The 22,995-nt window shown below is 40.3% G+C and overlaps 1 protein-coding gene across 1 annotated transcript in view; it reads left to right on the forward strand.

Moving 5' to 3' along the window:
- The window catches only part of LOC119776876, a 69,020-nt gene extending 47,077 nt beyond the window's left edge, over positions 1-21,943 (forward strand). The window contains exons 6-8 of the mRNA XM_038275506.1: positions 2,923-2,981; positions 8,444-8,508; positions 21,817-21,943. Of these exons, the coding sequence (XP_038131434.1) occupies positions 2,923-2,981; positions 8,444-8,508; positions 21,817-21,943 (251 nt within the window). The remainder of the gene's footprint in view (positions 1-2,922; positions 2,982-8,443; positions 8,509-21,816) is intronic.
- Positions 21,944-22,995: the final 1,052 nt, after the last annotated feature.

Below are 22,995 nucleotides of genomic sequence, written 5' to 3' on the forward strand. Positions count from 1 at the left end.
GGCTGTAAAACCGCTTTAGTCTTGGTGATGGTTGTCATGTGATGCTTGAAGATAGATCGGATAATCATTTTTTTCTGGGAAATTTAAAACATTTTTTTTACAAAACATAGTTGCAGACAAAAATCATACGCTTTGATATCTAAGTGAAATAAAGTATTATCTTATTTCCATTTTTCTAAACTGTGCGCCTGCAGTATTGGGTAGGTGCACCTCCACCCCCAATTTCCCACTAAATGGCACGAGTTGATTAACAGAACCGTAATTTTCCTTTCCGCCTTGGAACAAGTGGTGGCTTCATCACTTTTATTATGAAAGGGTTTTGATAAAGAGCCCGCCTCCAGCCGCAGGAACACCTCACCTTTGGTTTCCTGTCACCTGCAGTCAGCCTGTCCTCTGAGCAGCCTCTCATCAGCGTCTGTTAGTGCCCTTATTGCACTTACAAAACTCAGATTTTAAAAGACATCCAAATACATTGCGAATTTATTTTGTCTTCCGTTAATCAAAATCATTCTCTCTATAAGAAATTAAGTCACATTGGTTTGGATTTATACGCTGATCTGCAGCTGACTCATTATGAGCTTTAAATTTCTCATCTCTACATTGACTGATCAATAAAATCTTTAATATATATCTATATGACATATAGGACAAGGCTGTCAGCTGGTCATAAAGGAAAAGAAGCATCAAGTTTTCCAACAATTCCAGAACAGTTTGGTGACGATCTGTGTTTATGATTAAGCTGAACAGTTTTACGATGCAGTGTGAATTTGATATGTTTAGGCTAAATGCTATTCTGCTAAAAGTTATCTAAAAACAGGTCATATTTTCTAGGAGTGTATTTGCAATTACTTTCAGCTGGTTGGTAAAATGATCTGCCAGTAGAATAAGATTGTTTAGCTTAGAATAAGAAAAATAAATCTGTATTATCTCATTTCAGGTGCCGTGTAAATAATTATCTTATTTTAGGGGCATTTAATCTCAATAAATTGGCAGATAATTTGAATTTCCTATTAAATGGATGGGAAAATAAGGTTATGTTTAGAAATTCCTTCTCATTTTTAGATCAAATTTAGATTATTACTGAGTAAACAGTTTTCTTTCTTGTTTCTATGAGTAAACAGTTTTAATATCAGGTATCCACAAACCTAATTTAATACAGTATTATTGGAAAGTTCATTTATTTTAGTAAGTCCATTCACCAAGTGAAACGTATAAAGATTAATTAGGCACAGAAGGTTTTCATGTCTTTATTTCTGTTATGATGATTTTCTGCCCACAGCTAAAGAAAACATTTAGGATCACAGCGTGACATCAGACTCATAAAGGAACAAGTTTAACACAGAAGAGCTTTTTAAACAAGGTGGTTAATATCTGCTTCAAGGCTGTGAGTTTCAAAAGGTGTAAGAATGATTGTATTCATCAGCTGTAGTGCCTCTTCACTGTGTATTCACCTCTGATGGAGTAAAAAACACTAAGATGAATAATTCCACTTTACAATTTCAATTTTGATCTCTTTAAAGGAAAAGTATTCAGAATTCAAACTTCTGAAAGTTCTTTAAATCTGAAATGATTCCATCCTGTTCAATAAATGATCAGTGTTTTTAATTCAGAGTAATTTTCATGTGAATGTGCTTTACTGGAGGCATCCATGTTTGTCAAAGAACACTACTGCCACCTACTGGTTAGTGACATGTCACGGTGCGGTATCGGCTGTTGATCAAGTCCCAGTGCTGTATCTGGTGTTTGTCACAACGTGCTATTATCCAAGTCATCTTGAAAACATTCTTCTTCCAAATGTTGGCTACATATTACGGGTTTTTTCTCTGGCCAGAAGTTCGATGGCAAATCCTCCCTCTTCAAGTTGGCGATCCAACGACCAACCCGTCCGTGGAGGATCAGGAATCAGAAAGGTGGAATAACTCTTTTTTTCACTTTTACCCGATGTATTCCAGCATCCAGCTGCCATGCACGTGGGCATTGTCAGTTTCACTATAGCTCTGGTGAATTTCAATGGTGAAGTCCTCTGGAAATCTTCAATAATTGTTGTTGATTGCAGATGTGTCTAGTAGTTCCCATTGATTTAGCTTGGAAAGCGGGGAGAATGGCGCTAGGCTTACCGCACCGTGACGTCACTGCTGGAAGATGGCAGGAGGGAGGGGCTACTATATTTGGGCAAAAATGGCCGCTCCCAGACTCAGTGATCATGATGACAATTTTTTCTCTCTCAAAGGTCTATAGTCAGCCAAAACAAAGGCTGTCGTCTTCATCTGTCATCTTCAACAACTGAGGACGTATTTACTGTTTGACAAGCTTACTCTGATAACGCATCTCTATTACATTTAGGGAGCTATTACCGGCAATAACTTGACAGAAGCCTTATCAAGAAAACCCCAAGCTAACTGTTAAACGGAGCACTGCACAGCAAAGGTGCTCCATTTAAATACGCATTACCGGTGTCTGTCATGAAAATGTTGGCAGTGTTTAGAAATGCCAGCGTTAGAAGCAGATCTATATTCTACAGGGAATACACCTCAGAAGCTGCTATCTTGGTGACAAATGTTAACCATTTCATAGATGTGCTTGTTTTAGATCTTAAATGACAAGTAAGTCACCATTTTTTTCTTTGTTTTGAAATAATAACAGCCAGATCTCCACTGCCTGCTCTCACACACACAGGCGGCGTCACATGGCCTCTGCTCCTTATTGTTATATTTAACAAACGCTTATGACAGAAAGCTGGTAGAAAAAACAGGTTTTCAATGAAGCAAAATCTTTCTCTATGATGGTTGTTAAAGAAAAATTGAAAGAGGCCATATTCAATATTGTTAGGTCAAAGCTTATTTTCCACCAAAATAACACAAATAGATCAGACTGTATAGATGACTGAGGAATTAACCTCTGGCTTCGTTTTTGTCTCAACAGGGGGGATTGTGAATGTGATGCCTCTTCTTTTTTCTCACATCTCACACAACAAAACACAGGTACTTGTTCCCTAGACTTTAACCCCTTTTGTTGTTCTGTTGTGTCTTCTGATATTCTTATACCTTGAATTTCTAAAACCAGATGGTGAAACTCAAAGACTTTCAGTTCTTCCAGCTCCTGGTAAAGATTGACTTTCCTGCTGTAACACTTCAGACATTTTAGGACATTTAATTGGTCAGTTCAGAAGAGCAGCTGATTAGGTTCCACCTTTAGCCTCAGGGTCTTGTTTTAATGAGAATATAATGTAGTTTTTGTCATATTCTTACCTGGAACCAGAGTTTATTAAGGTAGAGTGCATAAAAGATGTAATAACCTCCCAGGAAAGATTTTATGTCATTGGGGGGGTGTTATACATTTGGAACTATTTTAAAAAAGAAAATTCAGCTATTTGCAGCACATCAGGATCCATCCATCTTCTCCCAATAGTCCTGTCAGGGTTGCGGTGAGGCCACTTCTCATCTCCAGCAATCTATGGGCGAGAGGCGAGGTCAGGCTTTTAGCTAGCTATTCGTACGCCCTTTACTAGAAGAACATTTTAAACCCTATTTTTGCCTGGAAACTTCTCTCAAATTATCTAAATTTCTCAAGCAGCAGCTGCTGAAGTTGGAAAAATGTACCTTTAGCTGCTGGACGCGCCACATCAACCAATCAGAGAAGCTGATCTGGGAGCTGGCAGGGAGTCAGACGCAGCACTGCTGATGCAGAGCGCTATGATCACTCCTCTGAAACAGTTTATTAACGCCTAAATTAACTTCAAATGTAGAAACCTGCCGGCAGAATATGTTGGCTTTTATTATCCTGCTGCCTGCAGTCTGTAGCACAGACCTGAAAAACGCTAACATCTACTTCCAGCCGCCACCAACAGGAGGGGAAAACCCCAGAGAGGCTCTCGGGCCTGAGGCAGCTGCTGCTGGGGATTCCCAGTGACAGCGCAGCGCCGGTATGTGGGGGTCTGAGCGGCTCCCACAGAGAAATAATCTTTGAAGGCAGGATGGTAATCTGGATGAACTGACTGCACAGACCATGTTTTCAGGAGGACTTTCTCACTTCAACATAGATTCTAACTACTTTCTACCCGCTGATCACAGCTAAGATAGCAAAGCTGCTCTCTGGCATTGAACACAGGAGCAGCAGAAGCGACAGATGCATCTCAACACACTTCTTTGATGCTCGTGAAGCGCGTCTGACCTTGATTTGGACAAGCATCAAAAATGAAGCCGCAGACACTTTTTTGCTGCTGAAATGGCGTGCTGTGTGAACATAGCATTACCCTTTCTGATTCTTTGAATTTAACATAATATTGTAGCTAAAAATGATCTCATGTCTTCTTTATGACATTTCCACCTCAAGTTAAGCACACATATTTCCCATAATCAGGACAAAATTAGTGTTGGAACAAAGAGAAAAAGTTAGCTCCACCTCAAATTGCTGGAAATAGAGTTTCAGGGAGTCTACATTTCAACATTTTTCAGGGAAGGATAGCACCCCCTACAGCCTAAAGACGTCATACACCGAGGTGTACCCCCAATGAAATATTCCTAGTATTCCCGGTCATGTTTTTGGACTGTGGGAGGAAGCCGGAGTACCCAGAGAGAACCCACGCATGCACAGGGAGTAGGGGTGTAAATAATAATCGTTTTGTATCGATGCATCGATCCAAAAGCCGACGATCCGATGCATCGACACGTCCGCAAGATAATCGATTCATGTTTTTTTTTTTCCTCCGGTCTATTTTTATCCATTTGCTCCTGGACGTAATTCTCCCTCCCGTGCTGCGGTGGCGCTAAACCTATTTTGCCCTCCTACCTCGCTTCCTGGTTATACTCTTACAGCAGTGTGTTGCAGTGAGCTTGATGCAGACATTTTTTAATTATGCTCAGTATTGAAGCGTGGTCTGAGCTACACGCTGTGGGTCTAGATACGGCCGAGGCAGCGAGGAAGTGGGGGCGAGTTTAGTCCGACGACGGAGGGACATGAGGGCCAAAAAGAGCGGAGATCCAGGTGGAAAAAGGGTCCCAGCGTTCTCGCGCACCTCGCTCTTCTAACGGGTCAAACTTCACGAGTTGTTTTCCGCAATTTCGGTCATAAAAACAAAACAAGCCGGCCTCCTGTCTGCTGCACTGTTTGCGGTCAGCTACAATCTGGGAGAGGAGCAGCGGAGCGTCTCTCAAGGTGACGTCGACACTCTGGAGCCTTCTTCTTCTTCTTTTTTTTAATGGCGGTTGGCAAACAACTTATAGGTGCATTACCGCCACCTTCCAGAATGGAGTATGGACCAGACAAACTATTATATTCTCCCTAAAATACCCGTTCTTCTTAGAAAATTAAAAATACTCCCAAAAACTACATCCCCAGATGACCTTTGAAACAATTCCCTTATTTGTAGTTTATTTTTATTCCTGTCTAACTCTCTACGCAACATCTCTCTTTCCTGAGTATATTTATTACATTCTAAAAAAATATGTTGGACAGTTTCTCTGGAGCCGAGGTATTGCATTGAACTCATTATACTGATATTGCGCAGTATTTTTGCAGTATTTTTTGATGCAACTTTTCTACTTCTGTTATTTGCTGTTGTTTCTAAAGAAAATGCATAACGATATTACAGCTTTCATTGATTTATTTCAAACTTGAAACTTTGTTTAGCCTGTAAGGTGTAAAAAAATAAAATAAAAAAATAAAAAAATTAACCGATTAATCGAATCAAATCATGGTGTATTCTTGAGTATCGAAAATAATCGTATCGTTGGGTCAGGAAATCGATACTGAATCGAATCGCCATGATGGATGTGATTTACACCCCTAACAGGGAGAACATGCAAACTCTATGCAGAAAGACCCTGGGCCAGGAATCAAATCCAGAACCTTCTGGCTGCATGGCAACTGTGCTACCCACTGCTCCACCGTGCATCGTGCTCCACCCATCAGGATTCATGCATCACCTAAATTTCTACACAATTATTCTGAAATAGTTTTTTTGAGATTTTACATTATTCAACCTTTCCTCTACCTGCTACTGAAAAACATCCCCATCACATGATGCTGCCATCACCATGCTTCACTGTAGGGACGGTATTGGCCTTGTGCCAAGTTGGTCCTATTTTCCCTCTAAACATGGTGTCTGGCATTGACAACAAACAGTTTAATTTTTGTCTGGCCTTACCTGAGAACTTTGCTCCCCCTGATCTAAGAGTCCTTCAGGCTCCTTTCACTGAACACCAGACAGCTGATTGGTTGATTGATGGTAAGCTGGTTGTCCTTCTGGAATGTTCTGACACTGAATCTCTGACAGGTTAGACTCTTGGTCACCTCTGTAGGTAAGACCTTTCTCCCCTGATCGTTCAGTTTAGACAGTATGTGCCTCAAGACCATCTTCTGTTTAAAAGGCCAAGCGCCAATTCATCAGACTTCATGATTGCTAAATGTCCCCTGGCGAGGTAACACTACCTTATAGTATATATATATATATATATATATATATATATATATATATATATATATATATATATATATATATATATATATATATATATATATATATATATATATATATATATATATATATATATATATACCAGTGTTTGTCTCTCCTAATGCAATTTGATCAGCTGAAATTTACAACAGGAGGATCGATTAACGCTGTAGAAAGATCTAAAAAATGATCAGCAGAAACAGGATGAATCTCATCTCAAATTTAACTTCATGTCAAATTAATCAGGTTTTTATTTTTTTTATTTCTTATATCAAAAGCTTTGATCAAGCAGCTTTCTGCATCATTTCCCTTCTAGGTCTTTCAAAAATCAACACTGCCTGGAATCCGGCGTCTGCTCATCAGATAGGAATGGCTTTCATTCAGAGTTCCTCCAACCCAACAAAATATTTATCCAGATGAATAAGTGAGTCTGTGTTGTTGAAGTAGAAGCTCTCATGTCTGTAATAACTCAGATATAATACCGCATCCAGTCATGTGAAAAAAAGTAATATTCAGTTAGTTTTAAAGAAAGGAATCCCCCAGAAATGAAAAGGGGCAGACAGCTTGAGGTGGGATGGGGGGGCTGAGATTGGCTGGTGGACAGTAGCAGTTTAGCCCAGGTCTAGCCCTAAACACCACCCGACACCCCACGTAAGGTGTCGGCCCCAACAGCATCCCCTCAGGAACCGCAGACCCACCCCCACAGACGCCAGGGCAGGTACCCAACCCGCCTACCGTTCCCACGCCCCCCTCAAGTGTATGGTTTTCTCAAACAAGGAGAAAATGAGGATCTCCTATGGAGATTAGTTTAATTTTAGCGGAGCAAAGAGATCCACAGACATCATTTCAGGAGTTTTATGTTTATTTTGATCTTGAAAAGACACAAGATCCTCCTTTCATGTCTCTGACTAAACATCTGCATTTCTGATGCTGAAATTACTCAATGCCAGCAGCAGAATTAAATGCCGTGCTTTAATTAGATATATCTCTGTTGTAGAGGATCTATCTCGCAGGGTTCGTACGGGTGCTGGAAATCCTTGAAAATGCTTGCATTTTGACGTTGTGTTTTCAAGCTTTGAAAAGTGCTTTTATTTTGGATGAAATGCTTGAAAATGCTTGAAATTGTAACTATTTCTTTCGCAACAAATACCTATCTAACTGTGTTTATTAAATGGAGAAATAAAATGTTGCAGAGCCTGAAAATGAAACCTGCTCGCTTATGTGTGACTGCGATCTGCCAGTCTATTTCCATGTGTGACTCCGCCCCCATGAAACCACTACTGCACCATGCCGGGAGGTTGTCGTTTCAATGAACGTTGGCTGGAAGATGAAAAACACAAATTATAGATTAAACGGGGACAAACCCCACGAGTTGCCTCTTGTAAAGTCTGCAGAAAAGATGTGCAGCTTTTCACAATGGGCGAGTCTGCGCTGTCGAGTCACATGAAGGGTAAGTCATAGACTTTTAAGTAAGCCAACTGAAGTAGCCTAGCCTATTCGTTGCTGCATTTCGTCTAATAAATGATAGGATTAGCCATTGAAAGAAGGACAGTGATTGGCTTAGAGGCTACCCAGGGTTACTCTGACTAATAGTTAAGGTGGAGGAACATAAAAAGAGTCAAGGACACTAAGAGGACCTCCTGAGATTCCTTGATGGTGGCAGCATCTGGCTGACCATGGATGGCTCAGCCACAGATTCATTAGAGGTGATTCTGTGACGTTTTCCAACCTGAAGTCATAACTTCTGCTCTGTGGATTAATGTAGAGACAGCCTTTGATAGCCTCCGCCGTCGTTCTTCATTGAAAATGGGACAGCCAATGGCTGCTGAATGTTTGCTCACATTTCTAAGAAACAGCTCATCTTTTCCATGAGTGACACTGAACCATTTTCCTGGAAATAAACTTCTCTCTTGTGTTTGTAAACCTGCATCAGTGTAACTGCATCATTTCTCACAATATATGTGACATATTTCCCTGTTTTCTTTCCAGATCCTTTGGTTTCGGAGAGCAGTTCTTGGAGGCCTGGCTACCTGTACAGTCCTCAACATTCTCTGGTAAAAGGACAACAGTAGAAATCTATCTAGTTGTTATTCAAACACAGATGCAACTTCTAATCACAACATTTTGGTTGCAATGTGTTAAAATACTAGAAATGTGTTAAAAACACTGAAATAAGTGGATGAAATGTGGTTGAGTGCAAGGACTGTGCGATCTGTGTTGCGAACTGAAAGCACAGAAACAGGTAGTGCTAAAGAAAAGCTTCTTCCTGCAGTTTTTCAGCTTTCCTCAGGATCAGCCAACCACCAAACAGCCCGAGTGTTTAACAACTAAACATCTACAGCTACAGTGTATTTGTGCAAAGATGGAGGAGTTTAAAGGTCATGTTAGATGTTTTTTTTTTCCGTTTCTTTCAATGCACGTAGGTCATTCTGGTTGCATATATATATATATATATATATTATTATTTTTTTTTTTTTTTTTCTGCTGGTGAATTATTTGCTATTTCGGGGTTTTACACTTTGATCCGGGTTGATTTGTTGGTAAATAAAGCTGTTTTAATATACATTTAGAATAAAAACAATTGTCGTTGAATGCAGGGGGAAACAATGGATTAGCCTACTGTGGCTAAGCCAGTTAGCACCACCCAGCGAAGCGTGGCGATAACGAAGTAAAGTGCATGATCTGATGTCAAAAAAAAACAAAACATATTTGATTTCAATAGAGGAAATGCTGGGACAGCGCTGTGAATACAGTCTGAATGTTCACTGAAGCAGGAGCTACAGTTACCAAAGCATCCAAATTTATGGATGTGTGAGTAAATGTCCTTATTAATACTGATACTAGTGATAGTAATGCTAACCTTAGTCTCTACAGTCTAAATAACTAAAATATTATAAATAAATAGACTGATTATTGGTTCTTACCCAGATGCTGTGTCCTTATTTACCGTTTTAGATTTGGGAATTTTCTCTTTCCTTAAAGTTCTGCTACGAGGTTCTGGGAAAGATTTATCAGAAATTAGAGTTGCTGTAGATCGGTTTATTATATTAATATCAGTTGGTCTTTAGCTGCTGCTTCACTGTTGGGAAGCTGAGGCATTTATTGCAAGAAATAAGTTTCAAATGTCTTTAATGTCCTCGGGCGGAGAGATAGAGCTCTGACTGCGGCGAGCTCAGTAAATTTATACATTGGAAAGTCAGACACACTCCCTCCAGGGGAACCAACCCACCCCCTGCATAAAGAACTTTCTCACCATTGATTGTTTGGAGGAAAAACAACTAGAGTTCATCCCTGTTAGGTTTGGTATGTTTACGCCTCTTTTGGGAGGTGGTCCAGGTATGTCCCACAGAGAGGAGGCCCAGGGGACAAGCCCTGGTCCTCTGGACGTACTATGTCTCTCCACTGTCCTGGGAGCGCAGTGGGCTTCCCCCACAGAGCTGGAGGAGATGTCTGTGGAGAGGGAAGCCTGGGAGTCTCTACTGAGACTGCCGCCCCCACGACCCGGTCCCGGATGAAGCGACAAATAAACAAGTTACTTTTAGACTTTATTGTCTGTCTAGAGCGACATCGTGCTTCGATCTGAACTCTTCCTTGGCTCTGTGTTTAGGGCGGGTGGACTCCTCCTAGTCTTCTCTCTCTCAACCTATCAGCTCCTTTTATTCCCAGGATGCCTTGTTTTTAGCTCCATTAATGGTCCCAGCTTCACATCAGATTAACATCCAGTTTTAGTTTTTCATGTTGGTCTGACCTGAAGCCTTTAAACCAAACCTCTGATTTCTCTTTTAAGAAAAATTATTTTTTTTCTCAATAATCCCTTAAACCCCTTATCTACACAGTCCCCTTTACATACTAACAGATGTGTAAAATTCAAATAAGATACATTATTTTCCATGATTTTAGGTTTGTAAATAGTTTTGTAAGAAAAGTCTAAAAACCAGGCTGACGATAGTCAGCAAGGAGACCCTGGGCAGACGTTCAGATGAAGCCTACGTTAAAAGCAGCAGTGAGCTCGGTGGTTTGAAGTGAAACAAGGCCATCTGGCAAAATAAGCGTCCACAAAGGACTCTAAATGCAGTGGAGAGCAAAAACCATCTTCAATCTCCTGAACCCCACTTTGCTGCTGTGGAGTCGGATGCATTTAGGGAGAGTATTTATCCGCCTGTCTTCTGCTCTCCACACAAAGAAAATCAGCTTCTGCAGGATGGATTTATGAATCATGCTGCACCTTCAACTTAACCAGACATTTAAATGCACTGTAGAAAAAAGACGTTAAACCTTCCAGTCATCAAATATAAACATTAACAGCTTGTTCTTTATATCTACTAACTTAATGCATGTTCACATTTAAAATCAGAACATTATAAATCTAATCCTGACTGATTCAGAACAGAAATTACTTAATCAGATTATAAAGATTGTTTCATTTGATCCAGTTTAGTCAGCTTTCCTGTTTTCGGCTTTATGTTTGAAGCAGACTCTCTTGTTCCAATATTTCCCCTTCCCCCCCCCCCCCCCCCCCTATGTGCTCAGAAAGATGTTTTCAGACATGTTGATTACTGCTTGGTATCTAAAATGATCCATCTAGATCTCAGTGAAAAGGAAGGAAATCCAAAAATGCTGCATAAATGTGGAGAACATACGGTGTGATTATGAATTAAATCAAATAATTAAAAATGGGACTTTTCAATTGTGGAAGTCACTTCACAGAAGGAAAAAATATGCTGCAGCTAGAAAAGAAAAAGGAATATTCTAATAAAAATGAGAATTTTTGTATTTAAAAAGAAAAAGAAAACACCAGCTGGTTTACAGAACGATTTGAAATATGTGTGATAGTTATAAAAACAAACATCCAGAGCAGGTTCAGATTTGTGCAGATTTTCACGTGGCAGAAACAAACTGAGCAGATTACAAACGGTGGAAATCTTTCTCGATCGAATGAAGAACCGCTGTAACCATCAGCAGCATGTTTATAAACACTGTTAGAGCAGCAGGGAGGGAGGATCTGTGGAGGCGCTCCTTTGTGCATCTAGGATGAAACAGTCTGTAACCACAGGAGCTCCTGGCTCCATAACAGCTTCATGCATGAGGTGGGAAACATTGTATTGCCTTAAGAAAAAGACAAAGAAGAGCAGAAGTAGGTGGAGGAAGATGCTGCATCATATTAGGATCTATTAGGATCTATTTTTACATTTAGTTCAGGATAGTCGATATATTTATTATTTGCTGTTTATCTTATTTCCTGGAAATACCGCATATGGGGACATTTCCACACAGAAACGGGTCAGAATACGAGTATGAGAGAATGAAGAGGAGCATTAAAGCTAGTGTTGCACCGATACCGATACCTGTATCGGACGGGGCCCCGATACTGCCCTAAAATGGTGGTATCAGTATCAGCAAGTACCAACAAATAGGGCACTGATACCATTTTGAGAGCTAAAAGTTTATTCAACTATTGTCACCCACTCCTGGTAGGCAATAAAAAGTTCTACTGGATTCACTTTGTATTAGATTTTTTCCTGCTTCGACAAAGCCATGATGGCAATTATTTTACATTATTATGGTATTGGTATCGGCCGATACTGCACAGCCAGGTATCGGGTATCGGTATCGGGGCCAAAAAATGGCATCGGCGCAACACTAGTTAAAGCAAAAGTTCGGTCGACAAGGAATAATCAATGGATCATTATTTATAACTAAAACTAATAGGTTCTCGGGGATATCATGAATTTAGGGTTAATCAAGAAAAAAAAATAGTCTGGGAGCGGCCATTTTTACCCAAATATAGTAGCCCCTCCCTCCTGCCATCTTCCAGCAGTGAGGTCACGGTGCGGTAAGCCTAGCGCCATTCTCCCCCGCTTTCCAAGCTAAATCAATGGGAACTACTAGACACATCTGCAATCAACAACAATTATTGAAGATTTCCAGAGGACTTCACCATTGAAATTCACCAGAGCTATAGTGAAACTGACAATGCCCACGTGCATGGCAGCTGGATGCTGGAATACATCGGGTAAAAGATACCAATCTCCTGAGCGGCTTGCTTCTTCCTGCTTTTCTAAATCCACACACGAACCAAAAGAAAAAAGGTTAGTTCTGGTTATTTGAGACGAGTCCGGGTGCAGCCATGACAGATTTCACTGAGCTCAACCCCACAACTGCTTGGCTCTGACCTTTGGTGTTCTTTGCTGATCGGCTTCGGGCGAAACAGAGTACAGCAGCTCCACACAATAAGTCTCTCTCCTCTGGGACGCTTCCCTCAGATTTATAAGCTGCTGGCTACATTTCCCCTCCTTTTTCTGTGTCCAACCAGTACTTCATATTGTGAGAGTGCTGTTGTGAGGCAAATGCTCTGTGATAGTTTTTCTTGTTGAACTTCAGGTATTAATTTATTATAGCTGTACAGAGAGGTTTCAGCTTTTCTCCCTCCTTCGTGATGCATGTTTAATAATTTCCCTTTCTTTCTATCTTGATTAAATTGCATTGAATCAAATCATCATTATGTATCTGAGTGGGACTCCTTCTGGACGGACGGACGGATGGATGGATATAAAGGGAAGCGTGGAAATAGTATTATAGAAAAGAATCAAATCATCCACTTAACAGTAAAATTACAAACATAAAGAATTTGGAATCAGTTTTTAGGTAAAAATGTAGCTTTATTTAAATCAAATATCTGCTCTATGTCAAGATCTCACTAAATTAAAAGAAGAAGACCTGATATTTATTTCTATAATCTGGTAACTGATTTTTTTCTCCTGTTCTTTAAAAACATAGAAATAGAAAGGATGGTCTTTGTTTACATGTTTAGATGTTCAATACTCCTCAGGATTTAATGAGTGAATAAGGTGTCAGACATTAGCGGGTGTAATGACACCATAGAGTGGGAAATAATGCGTGTTGTAATGTTTTGATTCGAGCTCCATCTGTGAGGCAGTTTAAACTTTCTAAGTAGCATTTTGGATCCATCTGTTTTAACGGGCAAACAGGACAGTTTATATTATTTATATTTAAAGCATCAGAGCCATTGATGATTTAACCAGCAGACTTTTAAACAACATCCCTTTCAGCTTTATTTGGCTACATGAATATTGTGCCTTTGATGGAAAATTACCGTTGCCATTACAGCAAAGCTACTTTCAGAACTTTTTTTTAATTAATTGTTAAAAGTTTTCTTTCTGGATTGTATTTTTATTTTTTTAATCTCCAATTGCAAAATAATTTTTTTGATTTCAAAAATAATAAAACTGCAGTTAAAATGTGTATTTTTGCAAAAACAGAATAAAAGTTGAGGTTTTTTGTAGGATTTGTTCAGGATTCAGAGTCTGTTATCCTGCACAGATGCAGAGCATGGCCTGTCTCTCTATCTCTCTCTCTCTCTCTCTCTCTCTCTCATCCAGGATCCTTTCCTAGTTTGACATCCTGGTAAGCAATTTCCTCTGACTCCATTTTTCAGAACATAATTTTGATTGATAATTATCGTCGGGGACATAATTCTGTTGAGCCACCCTGCAGAGTGAAAGACCAGTAGAATAAAATAGAAATGGTGTGTTGTTGAGTGCATTAGAGCGAAGCCACAACAAATGAAAGGATAAATCTCTCAGCGCTGCATTGCCGACTCCAACCTACCGCTGCAGAGAGGAGAAAGCTCCCCTGTTCTCCCTCCGCAGTCTCTGGCCTTTGTTGCCCTCGCTTCCAAGCAAACTGTTTTTGATTCAGCTTCAGGTTCTCAGTCTGCTCTGTTTTTTTTTTTTATATTCATCACTTTGAAAACTTTCAAAAATCCTGAAGGATTATCAGGCTGATGTTAAACAAACTTGAAAAGCTGTAAAAATGTGAGAGAAAATCCCCTTGGAGTGTTTCTGTTTGACCTCCTGGTCAACCATCATCTCTTATAAGATACACAGTCTAAAATCTAAAGCTTCCCGCCTCGCGCCGGCGGTGTGATGTCAGTTTAGGAGTCTGAATCTTATTGGCATCGGCTGCTGGGAGGGACGTCCCGTTTAGTGAAGGATAAATCCTGACTGATCCCTGCTGACAGGAGAAAGTTTCTCTCTAGTTTTAGCGCGTTTGTTTTATTTTTTTTTTAGCACAACTTTCAGAAATAAATGTAAAGCTACAGATGTTCTGAGCTTCACACACGCTTATTTACATTTACCAAGTGGCAGTTTGACCCACCAGCCAGAGCAAAGTGCTCAGGCTGTGTCAGGCTTCATGACGGGAAGCTCCATGCTGCAGTTTTCCAGCGATGTTCAGCTGGATTAACATCCAGGCTCAGATGTTTTTCTTGTTTTTTTCTTATTCAAGCTATTTTTGTTTTGCCCTGGGCTGATCTGGGCGATTATCCTGTTGGAGGACAATGAAGAGGCACTGAGGAGGCTGAGCTTTCTCCCCCCGGGCCGTGTGTTTCCCTTCAGGATGCCCCATTAGTCTGGAGGACTCTTTGTGCCCTCGGCAGATTAACGGCCCTGCAGGCTAGATTCAGAAACCAGAATGTTTCCCAATAGCTGTGATTTTCCTTTCTTTGGGGCCCAAAGGTTTGTCCTGTCCGTTACATGCTCGGCCACAGCACTCACAGCGTTTTGTCACAGCACCTTTTTTTGTTGTTGTTTTTTAAGTCATTGGTTAATTTTTGTCAGACTGTTTTACCTTTTTTCTTTAAGCTGTTTGGTGTCACAGTTTTTTTTTAGGCACTGTAGGCCAACAAAAAGAAATTCCTGAGTTTGAATCCCTACTTAAGGGATTTATTGGTTACAGAAAATCCCAAGCAACTCATACAAATGGTGGGGGAGAGAGGGACGATTAGGTGGTGCCGAATCAAAGAAAACAATAAAACAAAAACAGGGCCTACCTACGGTCTAAGCTACATAAAACAAATGAAACAAAACCCTGCTAACCTAATCTAACAAAAAGATTCACCAAAACTTTACAAGGGTGGCATCCATCTACTTACCTAGTGTGTTTAACAGAAAGTCTCAATCAAGAATCAATCAAGGGGAGATTGATCCCAGCTTCTGCTACCTGTGTAGAAGCAAAGGCGAAGGGGGGAGGGGAAAGAAAAACAAACAGCCTGGCAGGCTTGTAACATCTGCCCACTATTGAAGCGTGGTCTGCGCTGTTATTCCACGCCACAACGCCAGAGGGGCAATCAGGAACTAGCTGTGGGTCTAGATACGGCCGAGGCGGTGAGGAAGTGGGGGCAAGTTTGTGCGACAATGGAGGGACATGAGGGCCAAGAAGAGCGGGGATCCAGGTGGGAAAGGGTCCCAGCGTTCTTGCGCACCTCGCTCTGCTAGCTGCTCCATCTTCACCAATCGTTTTCCACAATGGCGGTCAGACAAACAAAACCAGCCGGTAAGGAACCAAACAGGAAATACGCATAGAGTAGAGCGGATGTAGATCTGACCAATCAGAGGCCTCCTGTCTGCGGCAACCGGATTATAAATCAGCCTTACCACTCCAGCTGCTTGTTCTGCCTGTGCCAGCTTAGTTTTTCTCTGGGTACTCCATCAACGCTCAATCTGACATGTAGGCAAGGACAGATTCACATTCATCCAGTCACATTCACAACCATCTTAACTAATACTAGTGCAGAGCTCAGCATCATGTCAGAAAGGAAGAAGGTGATCACATTAAACTTAAAAATAAAATAATGTACCAAATTACTGGTAGATAGTTTAATTTAACACCTGAAAGAGGGGAAGAAGATCACCACCTGAAGCAGCTTAGCTTTATCATGTTTGGTCCCGTTGTTTCAGGATCACCTACCCGGGTTGAATGCAATGATCAGGATGCCTTATATTCTGGGATGAAGAGTGATAGAGCAATAACATAAATCACAAATTCAATTTGCATCGACTCATTGACTCTTCAGCAATCCCTCACACTAAGCATGCTTGTAGCGACAGTGGAGAGGAAGAACTCCCTTTGAACAGGAAGAAACCTCCAGCAGAACCAGGCTCAGTGTGAGCGGCCATCTGCTGAGGCCCACTGGGGTTCAAGGAGACAGAAGCAGACATAGAAAAAGAAGCATAGATACAAAAGGCAACTGTCAACCAGCTCCACAGGCGGCCCCGTCCAGGAAACACACAGCCAGGCAGACGAGCTCCGAGCCAGCTCCCATGTCAGAGGATGAAGAGAGCACATCCAGTTAGTCACAGTCAGAGAAACAGGACTACACTGGAAAACAGGCCAAGCTCCAACATCTAGAAACAAAGGTGTTGATGGCAGCAGCACAGCTGATATTTCCCTCCAGGATGGAGTCACAGCCAAACAGGAACAGACCAGATGAAGCTACTATGAGAAAAAGCAGAGAGAGCAGAACGTTAGAGATTGAACAGAGAAACAGGACTACACTGAAAAACAGGCCGATCTTCAGCATCTAGAAACAAAGGTGTTGATGGCAGCAGCACAACTGCTGAAATTCTAAACTTTATTGCTTTGCTCATGATTGCATCCTTGATCTTTGCTCTCAGTCATACTTTGTTTTTTTCCATCCTGTAAGAAAAGCATCATTCTTATTAAACCTCTGTAGCGATTTAATACGATTCTGATAAATCAGGGCCAGAGCTTTTCAACACAGCTATCTTCCTGCTTCTAATGAAATCAAGATCAAATGTTAGCAGAGAGCTAACAAAAACTAACCTGTTAAAAATGTCTGTTTTAGTCCCATCAGCACTTTTTTATCCCTGAAATTACAGTTTCAGCATAACACATTTTTTTCAATTCAAAATGCCATCAACACTACTGTTACCACGGGCAACATGAACCACAGTACAAAGAAAGTGAAATGCCAAGAAAATAGTGTGAAGAAAATTGAAACTAAAACAACCTGAGGATAAAATGACAGCTAAAAACAAAAGGAAGTCGGTTATTTTTCCTTGTTTTTTTTCCGATTACTATTTGCTTTTTGAATTTTGCCCTGATGCGTCTCAGCAGGAGTCTCAGTGGGGGGCACAATAAACTCAAAGGCGACGCAGCACAGACACACACCGCCGAGGGAGGGGGTCTGCTGGATATACAGGGGAATGGATCCCTTCGGCCAGTTTAGCAGTAGGAAACAAGATCAGCTAGAGCTAGAGTTGTTAGAGGGAATAAATTAGGACCTTCAGCGTTCAGCAACTGGGTAGAACCACAAAAACGAGTTAAAAAAATCAACAAAACAATCCTCCAATGAGACTCATGATATTCACAGCCCTGCTGCTTTTCGCTTGAAACTTGGATTTATTTCAGTTTAAAATCCATCTGTCTCTCCCTGTAAAAAAACAGAACAAAACTCCCATGGTCCCTCTGAGGCTTTTAAAGGGGAAGGACGGTTTGGTCGCGTCGATGAAATATCCAGTTTCCACCTGACTAAAGAGAAATGACAGATGCCTGCCTTGTTCAGATCACGGGTCGTTTTACCTGCAGCACAGATTTCAGTAGAATCAGAAGCGCGTTCTGTGCAGAATCTGGAGGGAAAGTGTGATCGAATTTATACAAACTTATACTTTTATTCTTGTTCCACTTCCCTTTCAGGCTCCAAAGTAAAACCCTGCTATGTCTGAACCCCCTCCCTAGATTTACAGCCATTAGTGGATCAGCATCTAGTCCAGGGCTAACCAGTTAAAAATCACAGAAATAAAGAAACTTTTTTTTTTTTTTATTATTATTATCTGTTTCTTTAAATAGAATAAAATTAGGTTTTAATGCAGATTTGTTATATATTGAATTTGTTTTTTAAATATAAAAAAAAATAGAACGTTGTTCCATTTTAAAATCTTAAGTGTTTTTAAAGCAGATAACAACAATCGTTCAGTTTGGTTTATAGACAATTTCCTGATTCCCATATTTTCTCAAACCCCTGAACTGATCGTTTATTTTTCTTTTTTCTGTCTTAATGTTGGCAGTGGGCTTTAGGCTGCCCTGCAAGGCTTTAAACCTGGGTTTAACCGGAGACTAAGCCATTCTCAAGCACAGATCAAGGAGCTCATTTTGAGCCTGGATCCAGATTTCTTGTTGATTCTGTTCATGGTGGAGAATCCTGCTTCACAGCAGCAGGTTGAGCCAAACATCCTCTAAATGTGCAGGGTCATCTTTGAGCACGCCATTTCACTTTTCTTTCACCAGTTCACTGCAGTTCTTCCAGCAGTCCACACTTTCTCTGCTCTCTTCTTCTCATGGTCTTCTCCTTCTTTCCCATCGCCCGGCTTGCCACAGGTTTGCCTGCTGTGTCTAAAAGTAGCAGCAGCAGCAACCCAGACTGACAGCTCATTGGCTTATTTGGATCACGTGCAGCCTGGAGCCGGACGCTCCCCAGGGCTTTACCGTATTAACAGGAGAAGCGGCGCAAGTGAAGTTAGACACTGCCTTCGGACAACATGCAGTAATTTATAAATGTTTTAAATCAGGTTGGATCCGGATTAGTGGATCCGGACCGCAGTCCGTAAATCTGTGACCTCTGATCTAGACGATACCTGGTCTCCTCCTTTACCTAAATAGCAGAAAACGCTCCATGTTGAGTATCAAATTCTCAGTGCATTAACATGCAGAGGATGCCTGGTCTTGAAGTGATAAAGGATGTAGCTAACATTTTTCCATCAGGCCTGAATCCACCCGACCTGCTGATCAGACTCAGAATGGCTGTAGAAATAAAAGCATCCGAACCTCCAGCTTCTTGTTTTTCCTTGTCCAACATTTTGCTTTCTGTGTTGCTAAAGGAAATTACTGTAAAAACAAATCAATTACTTCAAAGAAAGAATTCAGTGTTTCTAATGCAGACTGCTGTTCGACACGGGGATGAATGTTTAATATTTATTGTTCTGCAAACAGTTCACTCAGAGCGGTAAAAAAAAACCACACTTTTATTCCTGTTAGCCAACTCCTGCGACAATAATATGGATATTTTTCTGAAATGAAGTAGTTTCAGTTTAGCAATGACTGAGATTGCAGCAGATTGCAGGGCCTGGTGATAACCTGTTTACTGACTTCTTCATAGATGTGCTGTGAGATGTTAGATGATCAATCTGTTCATCATCAAACTGCTGCAGGTCATTTATTTTTTATTTTTTTGCAATCCTGCTTAGCTCTTAAGCTTTGTCTAAAGATACCTGAATAGTACATTTAAAAAGACAGGTTGAAAGTATTTTAAAAAACAGCTAAAAAAAATAAAAATCACCTTTATTCAGCAGCTTGGAGGCTGTAAACCTTTTAATCCCAAATCATCTACAAAATATTTTACTCCTGCAGTTTAAACCTTAAATCACAAACATTAACACTTAATGTCTCAGATTGATTGTCTCAGACCTCAGACACAGGTCTGTGTGTGTATATATATATATATATATATATATATATATATATATATATATATATATATATATATATATATATATATATATATATATATATATATATATATATATATATATATATATATATATATATATATATATACAGGTGCTGGTCATAAAATTAGAATATCATGAAAAAGTAGATTGATTTCAGTAATTCCATTTAAAAAGTGAAACTTGTATATTATATTCATACATTACATACAAACTCATATATTTCAGATGTTTATTTTGTTTAATTTTGATGATTACAAATGACAACAAATGAAAATCTCAAATTCATCATATCAGAAAATTAGAATATTGTGAAAAGGTTCAAAATTGATGGCCCCTGGTGCCACACTCTAATCAGCTAATTAACTCAAACCACCTGCAAAAGCCTTTAAATGGTCTTTCAGTCTAGTTCTATAGGCTACACAATCATGGGGAAGACTGCTGACTTGACAGTTGTCCAAAAGACGACCATCGACACCTTGCACAAGGAGGGCCAGACACAAAAGGTCATCGCTAAAGAGGCTGGCTGTTCACAGAGCTCAGTGTCCAAGCACATTAATAGAGAGGCGAAGGGAAGGAAAAGATGTGGTCGAAAAAAGTGTACAAGCAAGAGAGATAACCGCACCCTGGAGAGGATTGTGAAACAAAACCCATTCAAAAATGTGGGGGAGATTCACAAAGAGTGGACTGCAGCTGGAGTGAGTGCTTCAAGAACCACCACACACAGACGTATGAAAGACATGGGTTTCTGCTGTCGCATTCCTTGTGTCAAGCCACTCTTGAACCACAGACAGCGTCAGAAGCGTCTTGCCTGGGCTAAAGAGAAACAGGACTGGACTGCTGGTGAGTGGTCCAAAGTCATGTTCTCTGATGAAAGTAAATTTTGCATTTCCTTTGGAAATCAAGGTCCCAGAGTCTGGAGGAAAAGAAGAGAGGCACTTCATCCACGTTGCTTGAAGTCCAGTGTAAAGTTTCCACAGTCAGTGATGGTTTGGGGTGCCATGTCATCTGCTGGTGTTGGTCCATTGTGTTTTCTGAGGTCCAGGGTCAACGCAGCCACATACCAGGAAGTTTTAGAGCACTTCATGCTTCCTGCAGCTGACCAACTTTTTGGAGATGCAGATTTCATTTTCCAACAGGACTTGGCACCTGCACACAGTGCCAAAGCTACCAGTACCTGGTTGAAGGACCATGGTATCCCTGTTCTTAATTGGCCAGCAAACTCTCCTGACCTTAACCCCATAGAAAATCTATGGGGTATTGTGAAGAAGAAGATGCAATACACCAGACCCAACAATTCAGAAGAGCTAAAAGCCACTATTAGAGCAACCTGGGCTATCATAACACCTGAGCAGTGCCACAGACTGATCGACTCCATGCCACGCCGCATTGCTGCAGTAATACAGGCCAAAGGAGGCCCAACTAAATACTGAGTGCTGTACATGCTCATACTTTTCATGTTCATACTTTTCAGTTGGCCAACATCTCTATAAATCCTTTGTTTTTATTGGTCTTCAGTAATATTCTAATTTTCTGATATGATGAATTTGAGATTTTCATTTGTTGTCATTTGTAATCATCAAAATTAAACAAAATAAACATCTGAAATATATGAGTTTGTATGTAATGTATGAATATAATATACAAGTTTCACTTTTTAAATGGAATTACTGAAATCAATCTACTTTTTCATGATATTCTAATTTTATGACCAGCACCTGTATATATATATATATATATATATATATATATATATATATATATATATACACACACACAATTTCTGGGTTGACTAACTGTTGATGATAAAGTGAAAATGAAAATACTCAAACATTCTTTATCTAAGAATTATTCTCAGCTTCCCAGCATTTCTTTAACATCAGTTTTTTTTTCCAACCATAAATGCTTTTAAACAGGGAAAAAAGGCTTTGATTAAAGGATAATCACTTCATATAATCATTGGGGGGGGGGGGACATAACGTCACAGCATCTATTCAGGTTTCATTAACTTGCTCGTTGTGTTTTTGTGTTAACCAGGTGCTGGGCAGTGCTTGAGATCGTCCCTCAGACGTCTTTACCAGAAAAGAGGACGGCCCCGCCCACTTCAGCTCAGCCCACCTCCACCCCCCCTCTGCTCTTCTCCAACATCTCATTGGAGCAGTAAGTGTTTACTTCATGTGAAATAACATGTGTGGGCTGAGTGTTTGAGAATCCTTAAAAAGAAGATCAATATAAATCCATGCTGAGTTTTATTATGCTCTATAACAGGGGTCTCAAACTGGTTCCAGAAAGGGCCGTGAGGCTGCAGGTGTTCTTTCCAACCAAGCAATAGCAGACCAGACTCCAGTCATCTCATCAAGTGAGTCCAGTCTTAACATGATGACTTGATGAGATGACTGGAGTCTGGTGTGCTATTGCTTGGTTGGAAAGAACACCTGCAGCCTCACGGCCCTTTCTGGAACCAGTTTGAGACCCCTGCTCTATATCTATGGAAATGATGGATATCTAACGTTCAGCTCTCACAGTGGAGAATGTTTGAAAACTGGAATCACTTCACCTTTTGGTGCTTTTATCGCTGTTGGTCCGTTTGGTGTTTAGCGCCTGATCTTATCGTAAACACAAACCTGCATGCAGGGCCGGTTGTAGCCCTTTGGTTGCCCTAGGCGAGATTGAGTTTTGCGCCCCCCACCCTCACTTTTGCCGTGTGAAATACCAGTACTGTTTTCAGCATCTGTTTAGTGCTTCATTGAGTTGTGTTTACAGTTCCACAAAGAGTGCTGTGCGGTGAATTGTGCCTACAGTTGTGCAAAGTGTGTGTTACAAAATTGCAAATTGAGTGCAAAGCAGTGTTTGTTCTTTTAGTTTTGTGAACTCAGTGAGTGGATTTGCTATAAGTATTAATAGTTTTAGAAATTGTGCTATAAGAATCAAGGTTGTGTTTAAGCATTCAGAAAAAACTGTAACTTAGCATGGAGTGATGCATAGACAAATACCAGAATAGGTTTCAGTACCTTTTCTTTTTTATTATTTTAAATAATTTATTACACACTCAAAGTTAGGACTGTGCAAAAACACTTTTAACCATCTGTAAGGACACTTAGGTAAAGTATAACTAAAAAACTGGATTGAATCAATGAATGAATTTATTTCAGACAATTAACAAATTTAACACACATTAAACAAATATTAAATAAATCAATTTCAGAAATTACCAAA

This window comes from Cyprinodon tularosa, unplaced genomic scaffold (assembly GCF_016077235.1).
Source record: "Cyprinodon tularosa strain WSP-4 unplaced genomic scaffold, ASM1607723v1 ctg962, whole genome shotgun sequence".
NCBI classification, from domain to species: Eukaryota; Metazoa; Chordata; class Actinopteri; order Cyprinodontiformes; family Cyprinodontidae; genus Cyprinodon; species Cyprinodon tularosa.